The 19,504-nt window shown below is 41.4% G+C and overlaps 1 protein-coding gene across 1 annotated transcript in view; it reads left to right on the top strand.

The window, feature by feature from the left end:
* The window catches only part of LOC101735441 (uncharacterized), a 133,068-nt gene that overhangs the window by 107,876 nt on the left and 5,688 nt on the right, over nucleotides 1-19,504 (top strand). Inside the window, exons 4-17 of the mRNA XM_021352672.3 lie at nucleotides 260-408; nucleotides 1,700-1,812; nucleotides 3,221-3,409; nucleotides 4,143-4,254; nucleotides 4,642-4,708; nucleotides 6,621-6,736; nucleotides 7,798-7,883; nucleotides 8,652-8,826; nucleotides 9,571-9,977; nucleotides 10,869-11,071; nucleotides 15,929-16,035; nucleotides 16,889-17,161; nucleotides 17,986-18,279; nucleotides 18,837-18,963. Coding sequence (XP_021208347.2) covers nucleotides 260-408; nucleotides 1,700-1,812; nucleotides 3,221-3,409; nucleotides 4,143-4,254; nucleotides 4,642-4,708; nucleotides 6,621-6,736; nucleotides 7,798-7,883; nucleotides 8,652-8,826; nucleotides 9,571-9,977; nucleotides 10,869-11,071; nucleotides 15,929-16,035; nucleotides 16,889-17,161; nucleotides 17,986-18,279; nucleotides 18,837-18,963 — 2,418 coding nt within the window. The remainder of the gene's footprint in view (nucleotides 1-259; nucleotides 409-1,699; nucleotides 1,813-3,220; nucleotides 3,410-4,142; nucleotides 4,255-4,641; nucleotides 4,709-6,620; nucleotides 6,737-7,797; nucleotides 7,884-8,651; nucleotides 8,827-9,570; nucleotides 9,978-10,868; nucleotides 11,072-15,928; nucleotides 16,036-16,888; nucleotides 17,162-17,985; nucleotides 18,280-18,836; nucleotides 18,964-19,504) is intronic.

The following is a 19,504-nucleotide window of genomic DNA, read 5'->3' as shown; positions in this document are numbered from 1 at the left end:
TCGCCGGATCTTCTCAGTGGGTCGCGTTTCCGATCCGGTGGTAGATTCTGCGAAGCACGGCTCTTGCTAGGGTTCGTGTTAGCAACGTCATCAGGCTTGAACCCCGTGAGCTCACCTACTAGTTTAGGTTACGCTGAAATAGCCTTTCAAGGCTCTCAGCTTAGGTAGGATTTTTTTTTATTGAAAACCGGGCAGACGACTATTTTGTTTGAAATTCAAGCGATTATTAAAATAATAATAAAAACTACTCCTTTGACAGAGCTGAAGTTCGAACAAATGATGGACAAGCTCGAAAAGTGCTCGGGACAAACCGTAGTCACGCTGAGCGAGGCGAAACTACTCCTGGAGCGGAATGATGATCTGGTCATCGCGGTGTACGACTACTGGTTGAACAAAAGGCTGAACACGGTGAGTCCTTAACTCCTTAAGTAACCAAACTTTTACGTACAATCAGGAGACTGGGTGAGTCCGCACGGGTAGGTACCACCACCCTGCCTATTTCTGCCGTGAAGCAGTAATGCGTTTCGGTTTGAAGGGCGGGGCAGCCGTTGTAACTATACTGAGACCTTAGAACTTATATCTCGAGGTGGGTGGCGCATTTACGTTGTAGATGTCTATGGGCTGCGGTAACCACTTGACACCAGGTGGGGTGTGAGATCGTCCAACCATCTAAACAAGAAAAAATTTTTTTTATTAATCTATGGTTAACTAGTCGTTTATTTTGACCACGAATGACGTCACTAGGAATGAAGTGGTTCCTATGGTGCTTCCTTCCTTACTCCTTCGTTTCCTACTTACCATTATTACCAGATGATAATTTTCTTACGAACCCAACGAGGAATATCCTAAATTTATGAAATTGTTATTTTTTAAAGCTTACATTGAAATATTCTAGATATTTTTATTTATTGGTTATATGGATGGACGAGCTCACAGCCCGCCTGCGGGACTCACAAGAGTTCCTACCACCAGTAATTACGCAAAGCATAATTTTGCGGATTTAACATTAATTACACGATGTTATTCCTTCACCGCGGAAGTCAATCGTGAACATTTGTTGAGTACGTATTTCATTAGAAAAATTGGTACCCGCCTGCGGGATTCGAACACCGGTGCATCGCTACATACGAATGCACCGGACGTCGTCTTATCCTTTAAGCCGCGACGTTTCTTTTCGGTATTTTTAATACATACGTTTTTATTAGCTTCAGTCAGACGTATGTATGTAACGGAATCTTTGAACATGATTTTGACGCCCTTCAAAACGTCGGATTAACTCGAAATTTGGTTTACTTCTTAAGGACCGGTGACAATTCCATATTTAAAAAAAAAATGAAAAAATATAATTATAAAAATTTAAATTCAACAAAAAAAAAATATATATATAGTTTTAAAAAACTAACAAAATACGCTTTTATAGACAATCCAACTAAAAAGTAGAAAATAATTTTTCATAAATTTGAATTAAAAATTATGTAAGAATAAAATGATTTATTGTAAAAAAACATGCTTTTTGCATGGGTGCATGATATCAGTACGTAGTTATAAATATTTTATGAACAGATATGAGTAGAAGGGTTATTTTGATAATATTGTGAAAAGTAACCACGTTTTTTTTTTACAGTAAAACTATTTTTAATTCAAATTTATTAAAATTTGCTTTTTTTGTAAAGTTTTAATGTGATGTTTGCGAATGCAGCAACATCCCCTCGTGTTATCGGTGAAGACGGAGCACCGGCCCGGCCAGTCGTCGAACAATCCTTACTTGGCGTTCAGAAGACGGACTGAAAAGATGCAGACCAGGAAAAACAGGTGGGTGACGATTAGCCCTTTATTTTTTTTCTTCAGGAGAAAGTCGCCGGACTTCCGCCCTTCACTGGGCACGGGGCATGTCGGAGTCGAACCGACTAAAACCTCCTGTCGCTCAACAAGCAGCATCCAAACCTCGCTGAGACAGAACCCATGAAAAGGCAAAGGGGGGAAAGTGATGCGTTTAGTGCGGAGCACATCTCTCCCGTCACCCTCCCCCTCGGGACGCCGGACTGGCGGTCGTCGGCGCCACGACCACCAGACCTCTCGGTCGGCAGGCTATCCGAAGCCCGCCTAGATGGCGCCGGTTAGAATGGTCTTGCCTACGGAATACCCCGCTGGGGACGATTAGCCCTAAAACATAATCCATTAAAAGAACACATTTTGTCTAAATATCCCGAAATATAACGGTGGATTCTACGTAAAAAGTAGTTTATCTAATGTCTTTCAAAAATAAAATTCGCTTTGCCATTAAACTGAATTGTGTTTTTGATGATCGCTTGAAAACTCATTTCTATATTAAGCCTTGTGACCTAATTAATGAATGCGCGAAGAAAGTGTAACTTTTCCTCCCGCTGTATAGGGAAGAAAGTGTAACTTTTCCTCCCTGGGTACTGACAAGTGCGCATGCGCGTTAGTGTCTACGTCTGCTCTCACGCACCTAAAATTATCCGCCATTGTTGTGCTCGGGTAATTTGCAATATTGTGTTTAGTGTAAAAGTGAAATAAACAAAAGGCAATATGAATATAATAGTGAAGTATTAAACAAAGATGAGTTCATCAGACAGTTCTTAATCAATTAGTAGTAGTTTATTTAAAAATTACAAAACAGTTAAATTGTTTTTTTATGAGTATGGGGGGCCCCGCCCCCCCTACCCCCGCCAGGGCTTAGCCCCTGGACCCCGGCTCGGTACTCCACGAACTTTCAGCCTGGTAGGAGAAAAAATTGTATGTGCGCCGCAGGAAAAAAGTAGGACATCTCATCCCGCGTGTTTGCTTGGTTTACAATGTACTATTGTATAAACTAGTGGTCCCGCAGTAGTCGAAATTCGACTATAATTAATTGTAATTATAAGTTTGAACATTATTATGGTTATATTGTCAAAGACTAATAATACTTCTATAATCACAGATTTCGCCAAGACTACACTATAGACAAATAATATTAAAGATAAACAATATTAATCTATTTTCAATTTGACCACAGACTTTAAGCATTAACTAAAGTTTGAGAATAAACAAAGAGTATATATGTATATATACATATGTGTGTGTGCGTCAAATACATGGCAGTGTGTGTAATGTTTTCTTTATTGATTTAATGTATCTTTTATGCATTATTATATGCCATGACAGGGGCAGAGCTAAGTCGCTGCCTACCGTCGTTTAAACTGCATTACTCTTTGCCCAGGAAAAACGACGAGAGCTCGTACGAGAAGATGCTGAAGCTGCGTCGCGACCTGGCGCGCGCGCTGAGCCTCCTCGAGCTGGTGGCGCGGCGCGAGCGGGCCAAGCGCGAGTTGGTCCGCCTCACCGCGCTCGTCGCCGACCGGAGATACGCCGCCGGGGACTTCGCCAACCTCGTGCCGGACCCGCCCAGGTAACCTCCCCGTTTGTGTTCCTTACACCGGTGGACGGGCTCACTAACAACGGTAACCACCGGAGCCCATAAACATCTACAACGTAAATCTGCTGTGAGGAATTGTTCGAGATGGTCGCACCGCGCGCCACCGGAGTAGAGTTCATCCATACTACCTGGAGCCACTACGGTCATCCACAGTGCGTTTCCAGAGGTATTTTTTGCCACGTACCATCCGGCTATGGAATGAGCTCCCCTCCACGGTGTTTCCCGAGCGCTATGACATGTCCTTCTTCAAACGAGGCTTGTGGAGAGTATTAAGCGGTAGGCAGCGGCTTGGCTCTGCCCCTGGCATTGCTGAAGTCCATGGGCGACGGTAACCACTCACCATCAAGTGGGCCGTGTGCTCGTCTGCCTACAAGGACAATAAAAAAAAAATGCCGCTACCCACATTGAGATATGAGTTCTAAGGTCTCAGTATAGTTACAACGGCTGTCTCACCTTTCAAATCGAATTGCGTTACTGCTTCAGAAACAGGCAGGGTGGTGGTACCTACCCGTGCGGACTCACAAGAGGTCTTACCACCAGTAATTACGCAAATTATAATTTTGCGGGTTTGATTTTTATTATACAATGTTATTGCTTCACCGTGGAAGTCAATCGTAAACATTTGCTGCCCTTAATATCGCTCACTGTAGCCTCAATAGAAAGTATAATTCGAAATAACTAAACTAACGTTATATCCGTTGTACAGGTCCGCATACACCGCCGTGCCGCTGGCGCCGAGCAACTTCCGCCGCGAGACGTACTGCGTCCCGCACTACCCGCCCCGCGCGCCCGCCGCCCCCGCCGACCAGCCCAGACAGGTAACGCTCACGCTTGTTGTTGCCCTAGGACACATGTAGTAGGGACATATACATAAGACTGATAAACCAGTCCATAATAGAACATGGAAGTATCGGGTGGTACCACATTAACCCGGTTTTGGTAATTAGGCGAAACGACTAGGTAGTTGGAAATTTAAAGAGGCATTATGCAAGGGCCAATAACAATGTTGAGATTGAATGAAACTGGTTACGTTAAGTCGCCTTAGCCTGGTGGAACAGAACTAAGGTCACTCAGATGCCGATGTCCTTATGAGCCCCGCGTGCTATGTCGTGTGCGTTGGGGGAGGGGGTGCTTAGTTAGGCCGGCCGGTGCGGTCGGGTGGGTGTATCGCGCGTGCGGATGCAGTGACGTGTGTTACGTTCCAGCGCGAGAAGCGGCCCTACAAGAGACGGAAACACCGACATCAAGCCGCCGCTGCGCATCCGGTGCGAGGTGAGTCCGACTGAAGCACACACCGGCGACCTACAGATAGAGACGAGCGCCTCGTTGTAAACTCGACAAAAATACATCTCTATATATCTATATATACATATGTATGTACCGGGTGTTAGGAGACCGCTTCCGAAAACGAAGACAGACTGGTGGTAGGACCTCTTGTGAGTCTGCGCGGGTAGGTTCCACCACCTTGCCTATTTCTGCCGTGAAGCAGTAATGCGTTTCGGTTTGAAGGGTGGGGCAGCCGCTGTAACTATACTGAGACCTTAGAACTTATATCTCAAGGTGGGTGACGCATTTAAGTTGTAGATGTCTATGGGCTCCAGTAACCACTTTACACCAGGTGAGCTGTGAGCTCGTCCAACCAACTAAGCAACAAAAAAAAGACGATAGTACTAATGACACCTTTGATGATGGGACGAAAAAAAAACATATTTTTAAAACGTTTTATTAGCATTATTTACCCTCTTATAATTTTAGTGCAAGTAAATGAAACGATAGTCTCATAAAAAATACATTACTAAAAAAACAAAGCCAGCAATGAAACACAAAATCAATTGTCGGGTCAACGAACGCCCGGGCGCGGCTTTGATACCGCGCTCCCCAAAATTCACTTTGCTTAGTATCGTCTGTCTTCGTTATCGGAAGCGGTCTCCTAACACCCAGTCAGTATATATAAACATCTACTCGTGGACAGTCGAGTTATTATAATTATAACAAAAGTAATGAATAAAAAACAAATTAATACACTTTTGGAGGGTATTTGAATATTTTATCGGATTTGCGGGTAGAATTCATTCATGCAGAAAGTAGAAATTTGATACCGCCAGTCAAAAGTTATCAGTAAATACGTATTACTCATTAATTAATAGTAACAATGTGACCACTAGAGAATATAGAACAGCAAAAAGATACCGTTAAAAATACATTAAAAAAACTCTACAGTCAACATTAAACTTCACCATTTTTAAGGCTGACAATAAATAAAATATATTTATTATTTTATACTAACAAAGTGATCATCAATACAATCAAGGATTGACAAAAAGTATGTGACAAATGTCATTTTAATTATAGGTAACAATGACAGTGTAATAATTGACAATTTTTTTGTAAATAAAAAAATATGAATAATCGAATAAAAATACAATGAAATGTTATAAATCATATAAAATCCAGATTAACACATTTTCACTAAGTAAAAAAAAAAAAAATTACACCTAATTAGAAAAAAAACATAAATAAATCTAGATTGCATTTGATAAGATTAATTTTGATTAGGTTTTATATAATAGGGAAATAATCAGCGCCAGATTTGTCCTGTACGAGACAAAAAAAAAAATCTGTGTCATGGCATAGAATTAGTTCAGAGCAAACGGAAAATGAAAAAAATGACAATTATTGACATGGAATGATTCATTATATTACAAATTCAATTTAAGTATTACAAAAAAAAGTTAAGTGGTATCATCTCCATGACTAATATAGTTCTAAAATTTTTGTTTCACTGTTTAATTAAAAACAGGTAAGCTACTGTTTACCTAAGCGATAACATTAAAAATGACAACTTTAAAATTATGTTTTACTATAATTCAAAAATCCCGCAATGTAATACAATGTTAAAGTTAGGTAGATGCGTAAAAAATGAGCAGTTAACCAAATATGGCCTAATATACAAAAAAAATATTTATTATAAATAGATCAGTATTTATGCTTGACAAAAGAATATTAAAAGAGTAAATAAAACATATTGTTAATATTTCGAATTTACAAATTGTTTTCTCATACCCACCCTTTTATCATATATACGTAATGATGACGAATTATAAACTATTCCTCTTCATTAGCAAAGGGAATCGATGTTGATCTATGAAATATCTTTAAAAAGTAATTTTCGGTTATGTTACAGAGTCCGGTGTGTACACGTCTTCTGAAGAGGAGGCCAGCACCCGCGCCGACACCGCTTCGCCTCCAGACGATGGACCCTTCGCCTTCCGACGGAAACCTGGCTGCTACTACGAGATGGTGCGCTCTCGTCATGCTATACTCTTGTAGTGGAACTCAGGCCTAACAGCATTGGGGCACCTACTAACCTCAAGCACCGGTCATCGTTCTCGTCGAACCCGTCGCTTGCGACGAAGGGCTCGACGAGTAAATTAACCCACACACACAGCCCACTGAGTTTCTCGCCGGATATTCTCAATGGGTCGCATTTCCGATCCGGTGGTAGATTTTTTTATTTTTATTGCTAGATGGGTGGACGAGCTCACGGCCCACCTGGTGTTAAGTGGTTACTGGAGTCCACAGACATCTACGACGTAAATGCGCCACCGACCTTGAGATATAAGTTCTAAGGTCTCAAGTATAGTTGCAACGGCTGTCCCACCCTTCAAACCGAAACGCATTACTGCTTCAAGGCAGAAATAGGCGAGGCGGTGGTACCTACCCGTAATTACGCAAATTATAATTTTGCGGGTTTCATTTTTATTACACAATGTTATTCCTTCACCGTGGAAGTCAATCGTGAACATTTGTTGAGTACGTATTTCATCAGAAAAATTGGTGCCCGCCTGCGAGATTCGAACACCGGTGCATCGCTACACACGAATATACCGGACGTCTTATTCGTTAGGCCACGACGACTTCTCCTCTCATTGTCCTTCTCTGGATGATGTTTCGCCATCTTCCTCTGTTCTCGACGGTGTGTGTGGCATCGTAGACTGTGGTATCTAGAGTGGTGCGGATTACATGTGCAGGAAATTGGCACATTAATGAAAAACTAAAGTAATATACAATTTAACGGCCGTCTGGTGTAGTGGTAAGTGACATGGTCACTACACAAGGGGGTCGCGGGTTCGAATCCCGCCAAGGGAAGGTATTTGTATGATAAATATAAATGTCTTTTCCAGGGTTATGGATGTATATTAAATATATGTATGTGTATAATAAAAATCTTACATTTATATCCGTTATCTGGTACCTGTAACACAAGTCCTTTACGAACTTATCACGGGATCAGTTAACGTGGCGTGATTGTTAGTAAATATTTATTTATTTAATTATAAGAGATCGATGCGTTGTTTCAGCCTACGTCTACGTTGTGCGGTGACCCTGTGGACCCGGAGAACCCCAGAGACGGCCTGTTCGAGCATGAAGTGGACGAGCGCTATAGGTGCGGACACAAGGGCAATAAAAAAATAAAAACCATCGCTCCGAACGTATACTGTTCGCAGTACACATGATGGTGTAGTGGTTGGAGTCTATGACCGCTGGGGCCAGGGTGGGTGGACACGCTCACGGCCCACTCTGGTGACCATCTAGCACATGGGCCACACAACTCTTGTATTGTATTTCCGCTATTTGACAATAGATGGCGTTGTACTTCTCGAGCGTTCTAGGTGCTACTAGATCCTTCGATATTCGTTCGACTATTCGGCGATAAATGGCGTTACTCTTACCGGCGTAACAAAATTAGCACTGAGTCACACGGTCGGTTGGGGGAGATCTTTGCCCAACAGTGGACGTTTGTGGGCCAACCCTTAAATTCCGAAAGACAGTCGCCCTTAGACGTCAACAACCTAAATGTTATCACCAATTTTGAAACGTGAGGTGTAAGGCACAGTTTTAGAATAAAAAGACTGTCGCACTCGTCAAACCGAAATCAAAAAAATATGTGCAATTCTGATTTGTTGGCAAGTTCAGCGTAATACTGCTTTTGCTAGACCCAATATTAGTAAAGTCTCCTAGGCTGAGTCCTGTGAGTTCTCTTACACCTTCGGTGAAGACAGAATGGGCCTTGGCGGCAATCGGCAGTAGGTAGGCAAAAAAATAATTCTCGCTCAAACTAGAGATTTATACGTATTTCTCTTTCAAGCCACGATGCTGTTAGAGTGGGTGAGTGAGTGAGTGAGTAAGTGAGTAAGGTGTTGTCGCGCGGCAGGTACACGCTGACGTCGCTGCAGACGGGCGCGTGCATCGGTTTCGCGCGGCGGCGGCAGGCGCGCGGCGGCCGCACAGCGCTGGACCGGCTGCACACGCCGCTGCACCGCCTGCTCACCGCGCTGCCCTACCGCTTCCTGCACGCCGCCAGCCACCGCGCGCGCGCCACCGAGGAGGTACACGCACGCATACACGAGCGCACAACACGCAAATACACAACACGTACACACACACACACAACACGTACACACACACACAACACGTACACACACACACACACACAACACGTACACACACAACACGTACACACACACACACACAACACGCACACACACACACACACAACACGCACACACAACACGCACACACACACACAACACGCACACACACACACAACACGCACACACACACACACACACACACACACACAACACGCACACACACACACACCCGCACACACACACAACACGCACACACACACACACACACACAAACACACACACGCACACAACACACACACACAAACACGCACACGCACACACAAACACACACACAATCACACACAACACGCACACACACACACACACACACACACACACACACACGCACACAAACACACGCACACAAACACACAATAAGCGCACACACACACAACACGCGCACACACAAACACACACACAACACGCACACACACACACACACGCACACACACACGCACACGCACACAATAAGCGCACACACACAACACGCGCACACACAACAAGCACACACACACAACAAGCACACACACAACACAACACAACACAACACGCACATACAAAACACGCATACACACACACGCACACACATACACGCACACACACACATTATGCTTAACTGTACGTTTAAAACATTAATTAAAAGCCTAACTTGTTAATCAGATGGAGCTCGAAACCAAAGCTCATCGAACGCCCAAGGTTCTGACGAGGGACTACGAGACGAGCGGGAAGTACCCCTGGCGGAGAGCGTTCAGGAAACACCTGGCCAAGAACGCGGACCTGTGGATCTGTCCGGTGAAGCCCGGCCACGATGACGTCACGCCTCCAGCGGACCTCAAGCTCGTGAAGGCAGACCTCGAGGGGCTCGACGAAGTGAAGCCGGCGGATGTGCAAAGTGATATTAGTGATAGCGCCAGGACTATAGACGGAGTCGTGCGGGAGAACCTGAGGAACGAGATGAGGAAGCGGGCGCACAGCACCAGCAGCGACAGCAGCTACGACTCCGACCAGAGCCTGTACCCCGTCGAGAGGGAGTTCGAGAGCTTCATCAACGAGGTCAACGCTGACTGGTGAGCGCACGGTGGTCTCTCTGTGACACTAACTCATTATTGATACAAAAGTCGTCGTGGCCTAAAGGATAAGACGTCCGGTGCATTCGTATATAGCGATGCAACGGTGTTCGAATCCCGCTGGCAGGTACCAATTTTTCTAATCAAATACGTAGCTCCTATATACGACCTCTTGTGAGTCCGCTTGGGTAGGTACCACCGCCCTGCCTATTTCTGCCGTGGAGCAGTAATGCGTTTCGGTTTGAAGGGCGGGGCAGCCGTTGTAACTATACTAAGACCTTAGAACTTATTTCTTAAGGTGGGTGGCGCATTTACGTTGTAGATGTCTGTGGGCTCCAGTAACTATTTAACATCAGGTGGGCTGTGAGCATACAGCCCACACATGCTTTTCAGGATATTATCAAAATAACCCTTTTACTCATATCTGTTCATAAAATATTTATAACCACTTCTACCATGCACCTCATGCATTTTTACAATAAACTATTTTTTCTTACACTATTTTTAATTCAAATTCATAAAAAAAATTATTTATTTATTTATTTAATATATTTGTACACACAGTTGTTAGAAAAAACACGACAATAAGGATACAGAGTACAAGGGCACTACTTATTTCATGTTGAAATCTCTTCCAGTAGGCCCGCAAAAGGAAAGAAGAATTAGGAACACTAACTTAGTGCATACAGTAAACATTACATATAATAATATATACATATACAATATTTATTTCCTATTTTTTTGTTGGATTATCTATAAAAGCGTATTTTGTTACATTTTTTAAACTATTATTTATTTTATTCCTCTAATACAGTATGAAAATATATTCTCGTGCCAATTAAATAAAAACAATAAAAATTGACGTACATCCTCGTTATTCTGTTTCCGTAGGTTACATTTCCGACCGAAAACTCCGCCGCCCTCGTCACCAGTGAGTGAGCGGCACGAGGAGCAGTTCCCGCTGTCGCTGGACACCGCCATCTCCGTGGAGCTCCGCGCCGCCGGGCCGCCGCCCCCCGACGCGCCCGACGCCTTCGTCACCGCAGACTTCACGCTCAGGGGACTCGCGCACGCGAGCCGGCACGATCTTACGGGTACGTACGTCCTTGGCTTGTATGTTAATGGAAACTAATTACAGCGGACTTTTTGACGTGGAACGCGAGGAGTGAAGTCGTGTGATTTGTTTTATTATTATTATTATTATTTATTTTTTTGCTTCGATGGGTGGTGTTATGTGGTTACCGGAGCCCATAGACATCTACAACGTAAATGCGCCACACACCTTGAGATATAAGTTCTAAGGTCTCAAGTATAGTTACAACGGCTGCCCCGCTCTTCAAACCGAAACGCATTACTGCTTCATGCCACAAATAGGCAGGGCAGTGGTGCCTACCCGCGCGGACTCACGAGAGGTCCTACCACCAGTAATTATCTTGTCTATTTAGTGTTTCTTCAGGTTTAAATGTGTAATAACGGTGGTTTATTAAATGTTTAGTATCTGTGAAAGTGCACAAATGCGGGAAAATGAAACAAATCCTCTGAACGTAACTTCTCGGGATCCTCCAAAAAGTTCACTGAAAAAGTCTCAGTGAATGACCACCATTTTATTGAGATTATATTTCATCCCATATCATCACATTTCATTTCATTTCGTTTTCATTTCATTTCATGCCATGTTTCATATAAAAAAGTTTTCACTAAAATTAAAATAACACTTGACCTAAAGGTCTTAGTTACCAGGTCATAAAATCCCTTAAAAAAAACTAATTGCAGTGTAAAACGAACTCACCGTCACGGGACGGGCGGCACTAGCGTAGCTATAGTCGACGCATTATGAACTGAGGCTTCGGGTCATAATCATAAATCATATTTGTCTGTCTGTCTCGCTCGCACTTACAGTTCTCATGGAGAGATGTAGGGATGTGCGTAAGAATTGTATTGGTGCATGTCGATAACGGGACCGATACGAAATCGATATGTTAAATTATGTCAAGTATTAATAGGAACTAGGGGTCCCCTGGTGGTCGAAATTCGACTATAATTAATTGAAATTATAAGTTGTACACTTATAATGATTCTAATGTCAAAAACTATTATTACAAAATTCTCACTCAAACCATACCGCCATATATCAGTTTTGTTGTATGTTCCACCACAATCTCCTCATCGGTTCGCAGTAGGCACGTTTCATGTTGCCAGGTTTAGTCGCCGGTCTACTCCCTGCCCCACGAAAACTTGGCTACCACCGTAACCAGGAATAATGAAGTTCCCGGGGACTCGAAGGGTTTTTTGTTTGTGTCTGTCATTTTGGGGGGTCGTCATACGGGCTGGTGGTCGCAGTTTGCTGTTATAATATTTTGCGGTAGGCAGCGGCTTGGCTCTGCCCCTGGCATTGCTGAAGTCCATGGGCGACGGTAACCACTCACCATCAAGTGGGCTGTATGCTCGTCTGCCTACAAAGCCAATAAAAAAAAACTGAGACCGCTACTGCCCATTATCTGGGTAACCCCTTAGTCGCTTACCTTAAAATTCTCACTATAAGAGATGGGATGTTATTGTTACGCACTGGGGTTCAGGATAAATAAAATTCCACCAAAGTACAACTAAGAACTGTATTCAACACTTAGAACACTTAAACGCTTCACAAACACTTCAAAATTCTCAATTCGCGTCTTCCGCTTCGGTTCCGGTGATCCGTTCGCTGTTTCGCTTCGAGTAGTTTCGATTGCTGGCTGACTGCGTGCCATCTCGGCAACGCTTTTATAGCCGATATCTCATCTCTAGAATTATCGAGAATATTCCACACATCTCTAGTAGTAGTTCCCGCTATCTGATAATATATGGCGTTGTACTTCTCGAGCGTTCTAGGTGCTACTAGATCCTTCGATATTCGTTCGATTATTCGGCGATAGATGGCGTTACTCTTACCGACGTAACAATATTACCACTGAGTCACACGGTCGGTTGGGGGAGACCTTTGCCCAACAGTGGATGTTTGTGGGCCAACCCTCAAATTCCGAAAGACAGTCGCTTCTTATTAATTAAATTATATCTCATTTGGCTAGATTGGGTATAGTCAATAGCAATATGTGTGATTGCGGCGCTGATGTTGGCAATTTAAATCATATTTTTTTCGCGTGCTCCTTAAATGACTGTTCCTCATTTATTGATTTCTTAACATCCCTTAGTATTCCACTCCCGACTTCTATCAATACTTTGTTATGTACTATGAACTATGATATTTATTTATGTATTTCAAATTTTATCCTGAAAAATAATATCAAATTGTAATTATGTATATACATACATACCTGATCCATTCTTTTTAATTATCCGTTTTTCCTTTTTCTCCTGTTTCCCTACCTTTACCCTTGTATGTGGCTAAATGCACAAACCGTGCAGGCTAAAGAAGAAAAAATATATCTAATATATAAAATTCTCGTGTCACAGTTTTCGTTGCCATACTCCTCCGAAACGGCTTGACCGATTTTGATGAAATTTTTTGTGCTTATCCGGTATCTATGAGAATCGGCCAACATCTATTTTTCATCCCCCTAAATTTAATTTTTTTATTTTTTGACAAAATTTTTAATTTCAATTTTTTTATGTCACAACATACAAAATACATACAATCCTCAATTTTCACCCTTCTACGATCAACCCTTATTTTTTATTTGCTAATTAAAAACTTTAAATTTTTTTGCGAGAATTTTGTTTTTATTTTGTCATGACGTAGAATAAAAAAAATCATATTACTCTGAAATTTTCACCCCTCTACGATCAACCCCTATTTTTTATTTGTTAATTATAATCTTTAATTTTTTTGGCAAGATTTTCATTTTTATTTTTATTTTGTCATGAATTAAAATAAGAAATCTGATGTTAGTCTCAAATTTTCATCCCTCTATGGTCAACCCCTATTTTTTATTTGTTAATTATAAACATTAATTTTTTTGGCAAGTTTTTTATTTTGTTTTGTCATGACTTAAAATAAAAGAAAATCATATTACTCTCAATTTTCACTCTTATACGATCAACCCCTATTTTTCCATCCCGATTAATATTTTTTTTATTCTATGCACAGATCCGCAATAAGGTTGTAAGATGGCAATCAAATATTATAATTGTAGTACGACAAATTCTTATTCAGAGTTTATAATTTCAAGATCCTTTAATTATGATTTTTTTTAAATTGAATTTGATCTCCCTCCCTCGCCGGTCGACTACTGATCAACTATCAATCGATCAGCTATCCCCGCCAGGAGTCACCACTCATCCAGCAAACATCACGTAGTAGGGATGAGGACGAAGCCGGTCTCCTGTCTTATTTACTCACTATACATCATAGATTATACACTTAATATATTTGAGAGCTATACAATACTATACATTTTTCAGCCATGTTTTTTTGGTTTTATTTGTGTATCAATAGTATGTTCAGTAGGTCTGAGAATCGGCTACTATCTATTTTTCATGCCCCTAAGTGAAAAGGGTTGTCCACCCCAAACATTTATTTTTTATTTTATTTTTTTTGTTATTTTTTTTTGTTTATAATGGGGTATTATGTAGTTAAATGAGGTTTTTTTTTCTACAGTAGAATTTCCCTAGAAATCTTATTTAAGGCAACACAACGTTTGCCGGGTCAGCTAGTCTAATATATAAAATTCTCGTGTCACAGTTTTCGTTGCCATACTCCTCCGAAACGGCTTGACCGATTTTGATGAAATTTTTTGTGCTTATCCGGTATCTATGAGAATCAGCCAACATCTATTTTTCATCCCCCTAAATGTTAGGGGTAGTCCACCCCTAAATTTTAATTTTTATTTTTTAGACAAAATTTTTAATTTCTATTTTTTTATGATACAACATACAAAAATACATACAATCCTCAATTTTCACCCTTCTACGATCAACCCTTATTTTTTATTTGCTAATTAAAAATTTTAAATTTTTTTGCGATAATTTTGTTTTTATTTTGTCATGACGTAGAATAAAAAAATTCATATTACTCTGAAATTTTCACCCCTCTCTGATCAACCCCTATTTTTTATTTGTTAATTATAAACTTTAATTTTTTTGCCAAGATTTTCATTTTTATTTTTATTTCGTCATGAATTAAAATAAAAAATCTGATTTTACTCTAAGTTTTTCATCCCTCTATGATCAACCGCTATTTTTTATTTGTTAATTATAAACTTAAATTTTTTTGGCAAGTTTTTTAATTTATTTTGTTATGACTTAAAATAAAAAAAATCATATTACTCTCAATTTTCACTCTTATATGATCAACCCCTATTTTTCCACCACGATTAATATTTTTTTTCTATGCACAGATCTGCAATAAGGTTGCAAGATGGCAATCAAATTTTATAATTGTAGTACGATAAATTCTTATTCAGAGTTTATAATTTCAAGTTCCTTTAATTATGATTTTTTTTAAATTGAATTTGATCTCCCGCCCTCGCCGGTCGACTACTGATCAACTATCAATTGATCAGTTATCCCCGCCAGGTGTCACCACTCATCCAGCAAACATCACGTAGTAGGGATGAGGACGAAGCCGGTCTCCTGTCTTACTTACTCACTATACATCATAGACATATACACTTAATATATAATTTGAGAGCTATACAATACTATACATTTTTCAGCCATGTTTTTTTGGTTTTATTTGTGTATCAATAGTATGTTCAGTAGGTCTGAGAATCGGCTACTATCTATTTTTTATACCCCTAAGTGAAAAGGGTTGTCCACCCCAAACATTTATTTTTTATTTTAATTTTTTGGATATATTTTTTTATTTATAATGAGGTATTATGTGGTTAAATGAGGTTTCTACAGTAGAATTTCCCTAGAAATCTTATTTAAGGCAACACAACGTTTGCCGGGTCAGCTAGTAATATATATATATCGCAGTAATTACATTTTTGTTTGGTTATTACATATTACAGGTTTAACTGAAACTCAGATGCAGAGTATTCTATTAGAGACTGATCTCAAGGTGTTACCAGACGAGGAAACCACAAGTATCGAGCAACGAAGATCAAGTTCTGGAAAAGTGAGATTTATGGATTTTTTATCGCAGACTTGTTGACTAGCGAATTATCTAGACTTTAAACCGTAGCGTTTAAAAAAAGACCAAAAATCTATCAAACTATTTATTATGGAAATTTAATTATAATAGTTAATTAATACTAAGATAGTAATGGAGTAATGGACTTGGACGATGTCAGTACCGAAGTGACGCCAGTGGGCCCCGGCCTGGGCCAATCGCGTACTTTTCCATGAACACGGAATGAGGTTGCTGCGTCGACAATTTGTAGTTACGCCACTGGCAAATTGCGTGACCACCCTGGGACGCGGAGTCGGAGTCTCACCTGCATAGTGCAACGGCTGCGCCCGCGTTCCTCGGTACTGACCCGTGCGAGCCCACACTATGGCCTCCTATTAGTAAATTATTTTATAATTTAACCAGCCTGTGCTTTTAATAAATCATGCTGCAAGAGATATCAACGTCCTTGTGAATGTATACACATCACATACACATAGTATAAAACAAAATCGCTTTCTCTGTCCCTATATCCCTATGTAAACTATGGAACGGATTTTGATGCCGTTTTTTTAATAGATATAGTGATTGAAGAGGAAGGTTTATATGTATAATAACATCAATTAAATAGTGGAGAAATCAATAATAAATTACAGTTTCCGAAGCGAAGCGAGGGCGGGTCGCTAGTGAATCAATAAGTTACGTTCATAATTCGATGATCGACCAGACCCGGCACCATGCATCGGCGAGTCGATAATAACTCTATGGGCTCCTTACTGCTAAACCACATCCACGTGTTACAGTCTACATTACAATAAAATTCAAAAATTTGAAATTAAACTATATATTGTTTATATTACAGACGGATTCATTCGGTTCGTCCTCGATAACTGTTAGTTCCACGTCCAAAGAACGCATATACGTGGAGATGAAGGAGGTGCCTCGTCCCCCGTCCCCCTCGCCCTCTCCACCCCCCGCTCCCGTCCGGTCGGCGGCCCCCGCCCTGGCGCCCCTTCCTGCGCCGTCCCCCAACCCCCCTCCCTCCCCGGCGCCCCGCAGCGACAGGAAATTAGATCCGAAGCCCGAGCCTGCGCCCGTGCCCACACACCACATCATTGTCGAAGAGGTTAATGAGGTATGAGCCAACAAATATGCTTTTTATGTTTTAAAAAAAGACAACTGATGAATGAAAATCTATAGTGGAATGTCCGGTCATCGTTCTCGTCGAACCCGTCGCTTGCGAGTAATGGGTTCGACAAGTAAATTAACCCACAGACACAGCCCACTGAGTTTCTCGCCGGATCTGTCTCAGTGGGTCGCGTTTCCGATCCGGTGGTAGATTCTGCGAAGCACGGCTCTTGCTAGGGCCAGTGTTAGCAACGTCCTCAGGTTTGAGCCCCGTGAGCTCACCTACTAGTTAAGGTTCCGTTGAAATATGCTATGTGTCAATCGTGACAAAAGTTTGTAGAGGGAACGCGGCCCTGGCTGGGTCTCCTGCCGAGTAGGTATACCCTCTCGGTCGACCCGCAGCCCTAATATGTTACCTTCATCATCACCTTGGATTTCTTCCGTTCTGTGATAGCTACTGTCCCTAATGTAACCTCTAGAGTTGATTTGTTCACGTGACCAATATTATAATGAGGCATAAATGTAATTTCTTTTCTTTTTGATATGACATGACATTTATTAGACATTCTTATTAATATTTCAACAATTATTATTGTTTTACTTGTTAAATTTGAAACTCAAAGTATGTTTTCATTAGGTATTCTCTTTTTTATTATTATTATTGTATTCCATCTTCGAGCCGATGAATTGCCAATGTTATGTACGCCATTATTGTCACATGCATCAGGCCATAAATTAAATAGTTTAAATTATTTTCAATGTTAAATGTTTAATGATGTGGCAGTACTTTTTTAAATAAATAAATAAATTAATGAGGCTACTTTTCAACAGGTCCCTATAAAAATGGAGAAGAAACCCAAAAAGGAGCCACACAACAACGCCGTCGAAGAACTCCAGTACCCGCACGGCGTCCAACTGAAGACCGTTCAAACGAAACATTCGCCCCTGAAGAAGCACATCATAACCGCGCAGAGACGTCCCAGCGAGCTCGCGGCCGCCAGTGTCAATGCCGGTGTCGTGACCAGCGCCGGCGTGTCGGTGGCCAGCGCCGCCACCTCCGCCCCCGGACAGCAGGACGCTCCGGCTCCTCAGATACTAACGGTCGCGGTCTCCGATAGCCTCAAGGTGACTGTTATCGTGACTTCTGTGTGCTTAGTGCGAGTTTTTTAACGTTCTCGATAGCGTAAAAGTTAGCTCATATTTGTATGGAATGGGATCGTTTGCGTACGTTTGCCGCTAGGGGCGCTGATCCAACTGCGTACAAAATTGGGTTAACTTTAACGTTATCGAGTACGTTAAAAACTCACACTAAGCACACTGTTGTGAGCTAAGGATTTTTTCATTTTTTTTTTATTGCTTACTAGCTGACCCCGCCGACTTCGTAGTGCCTTAATCGATAACTAAAAGACCTAAACTTTTGTATAAAATAAACTTAAAACAATCAAAAGGAATCCGTTCAACGGGGGGGACACATCAAAGGGAAAACAAAATTGTTATTTTTATTTTTATTTAATACCGAGCATTTTCATATTTATCTACCTTTTAAACTTTTTCTGGACTTCCACAAATAATTCAAGACCAAAATTAGCCAAATCGGTCCGGCCGTTCTCGAGTTTTAGCGAGACTAACGAACAGCAATTCATTTATATATATATTACTTATAGTTATATGTGTGGTTGCAGGTCCGTCTCCAGAACCACATAGTGCCGGGGCAGGCGGGCGTGCTGGTGCAGAACGGGCCCTACTCGCAGGTGGCGGTCGCGCTGCCCGTGCAGTCCGTGCACACCGTGCAGGCCGCGCGCGACAGCGGTGCGTACACACCCCGCCATCCTACACTGGACAAATCTTTTTTTTTCCTACCTATTCTGATAGCCTTGAGAGGCTATTTCAGCTTCGTCCTGACGTATGCAGGTGAGCTCACGAGGCTCAAACCGGAGTGGTGCTAACATTGACTCACTAGCTAGAGCAGTGCTTCGCAGAATCTACCACCGGATTGGAAATGCGACCCACTGAGAAGATCCGGCGAGAAACTCAGTGGGCTGTTTCTGTGGGTTAATTCACTATTCGAGCCCTTGGTCGCAAGGGACACCTTTTAAGCGCCCTCCAAAACTACTAAATATATTCTTCTTATTGAATTCTATTCTTCTGTGGTTTGTTATTTGTCCCTCGCATTCGCGGGATATTTTACTCCGAACATATAAAAGTCGAACACACCACTTCAACAATATTTTATAATGTGTTTATTTTACAATATTTTACAATATTAAAATGTAAAAGTAAAGTAAATAACGCTAGGGCATCAGAAGACACAAATTAAAACTTTTTTACAATTAACTTAAACCCGTAGTAT

The sequence above is a fragment of the Bombyx mori genome, chromosome 2 (assembly GCF_030269925.1).
Source record: "Bombyx mori chromosome 2, ASM3026992v2".
In the NCBI taxonomy this organism is placed as follows: domain Eukaryota; kingdom Metazoa; phylum Arthropoda; class Insecta; order Lepidoptera; family Bombycidae; genus Bombyx; species Bombyx mori.
This window is presented reverse-complemented; position numbering and strand designations above follow the sequence as displayed.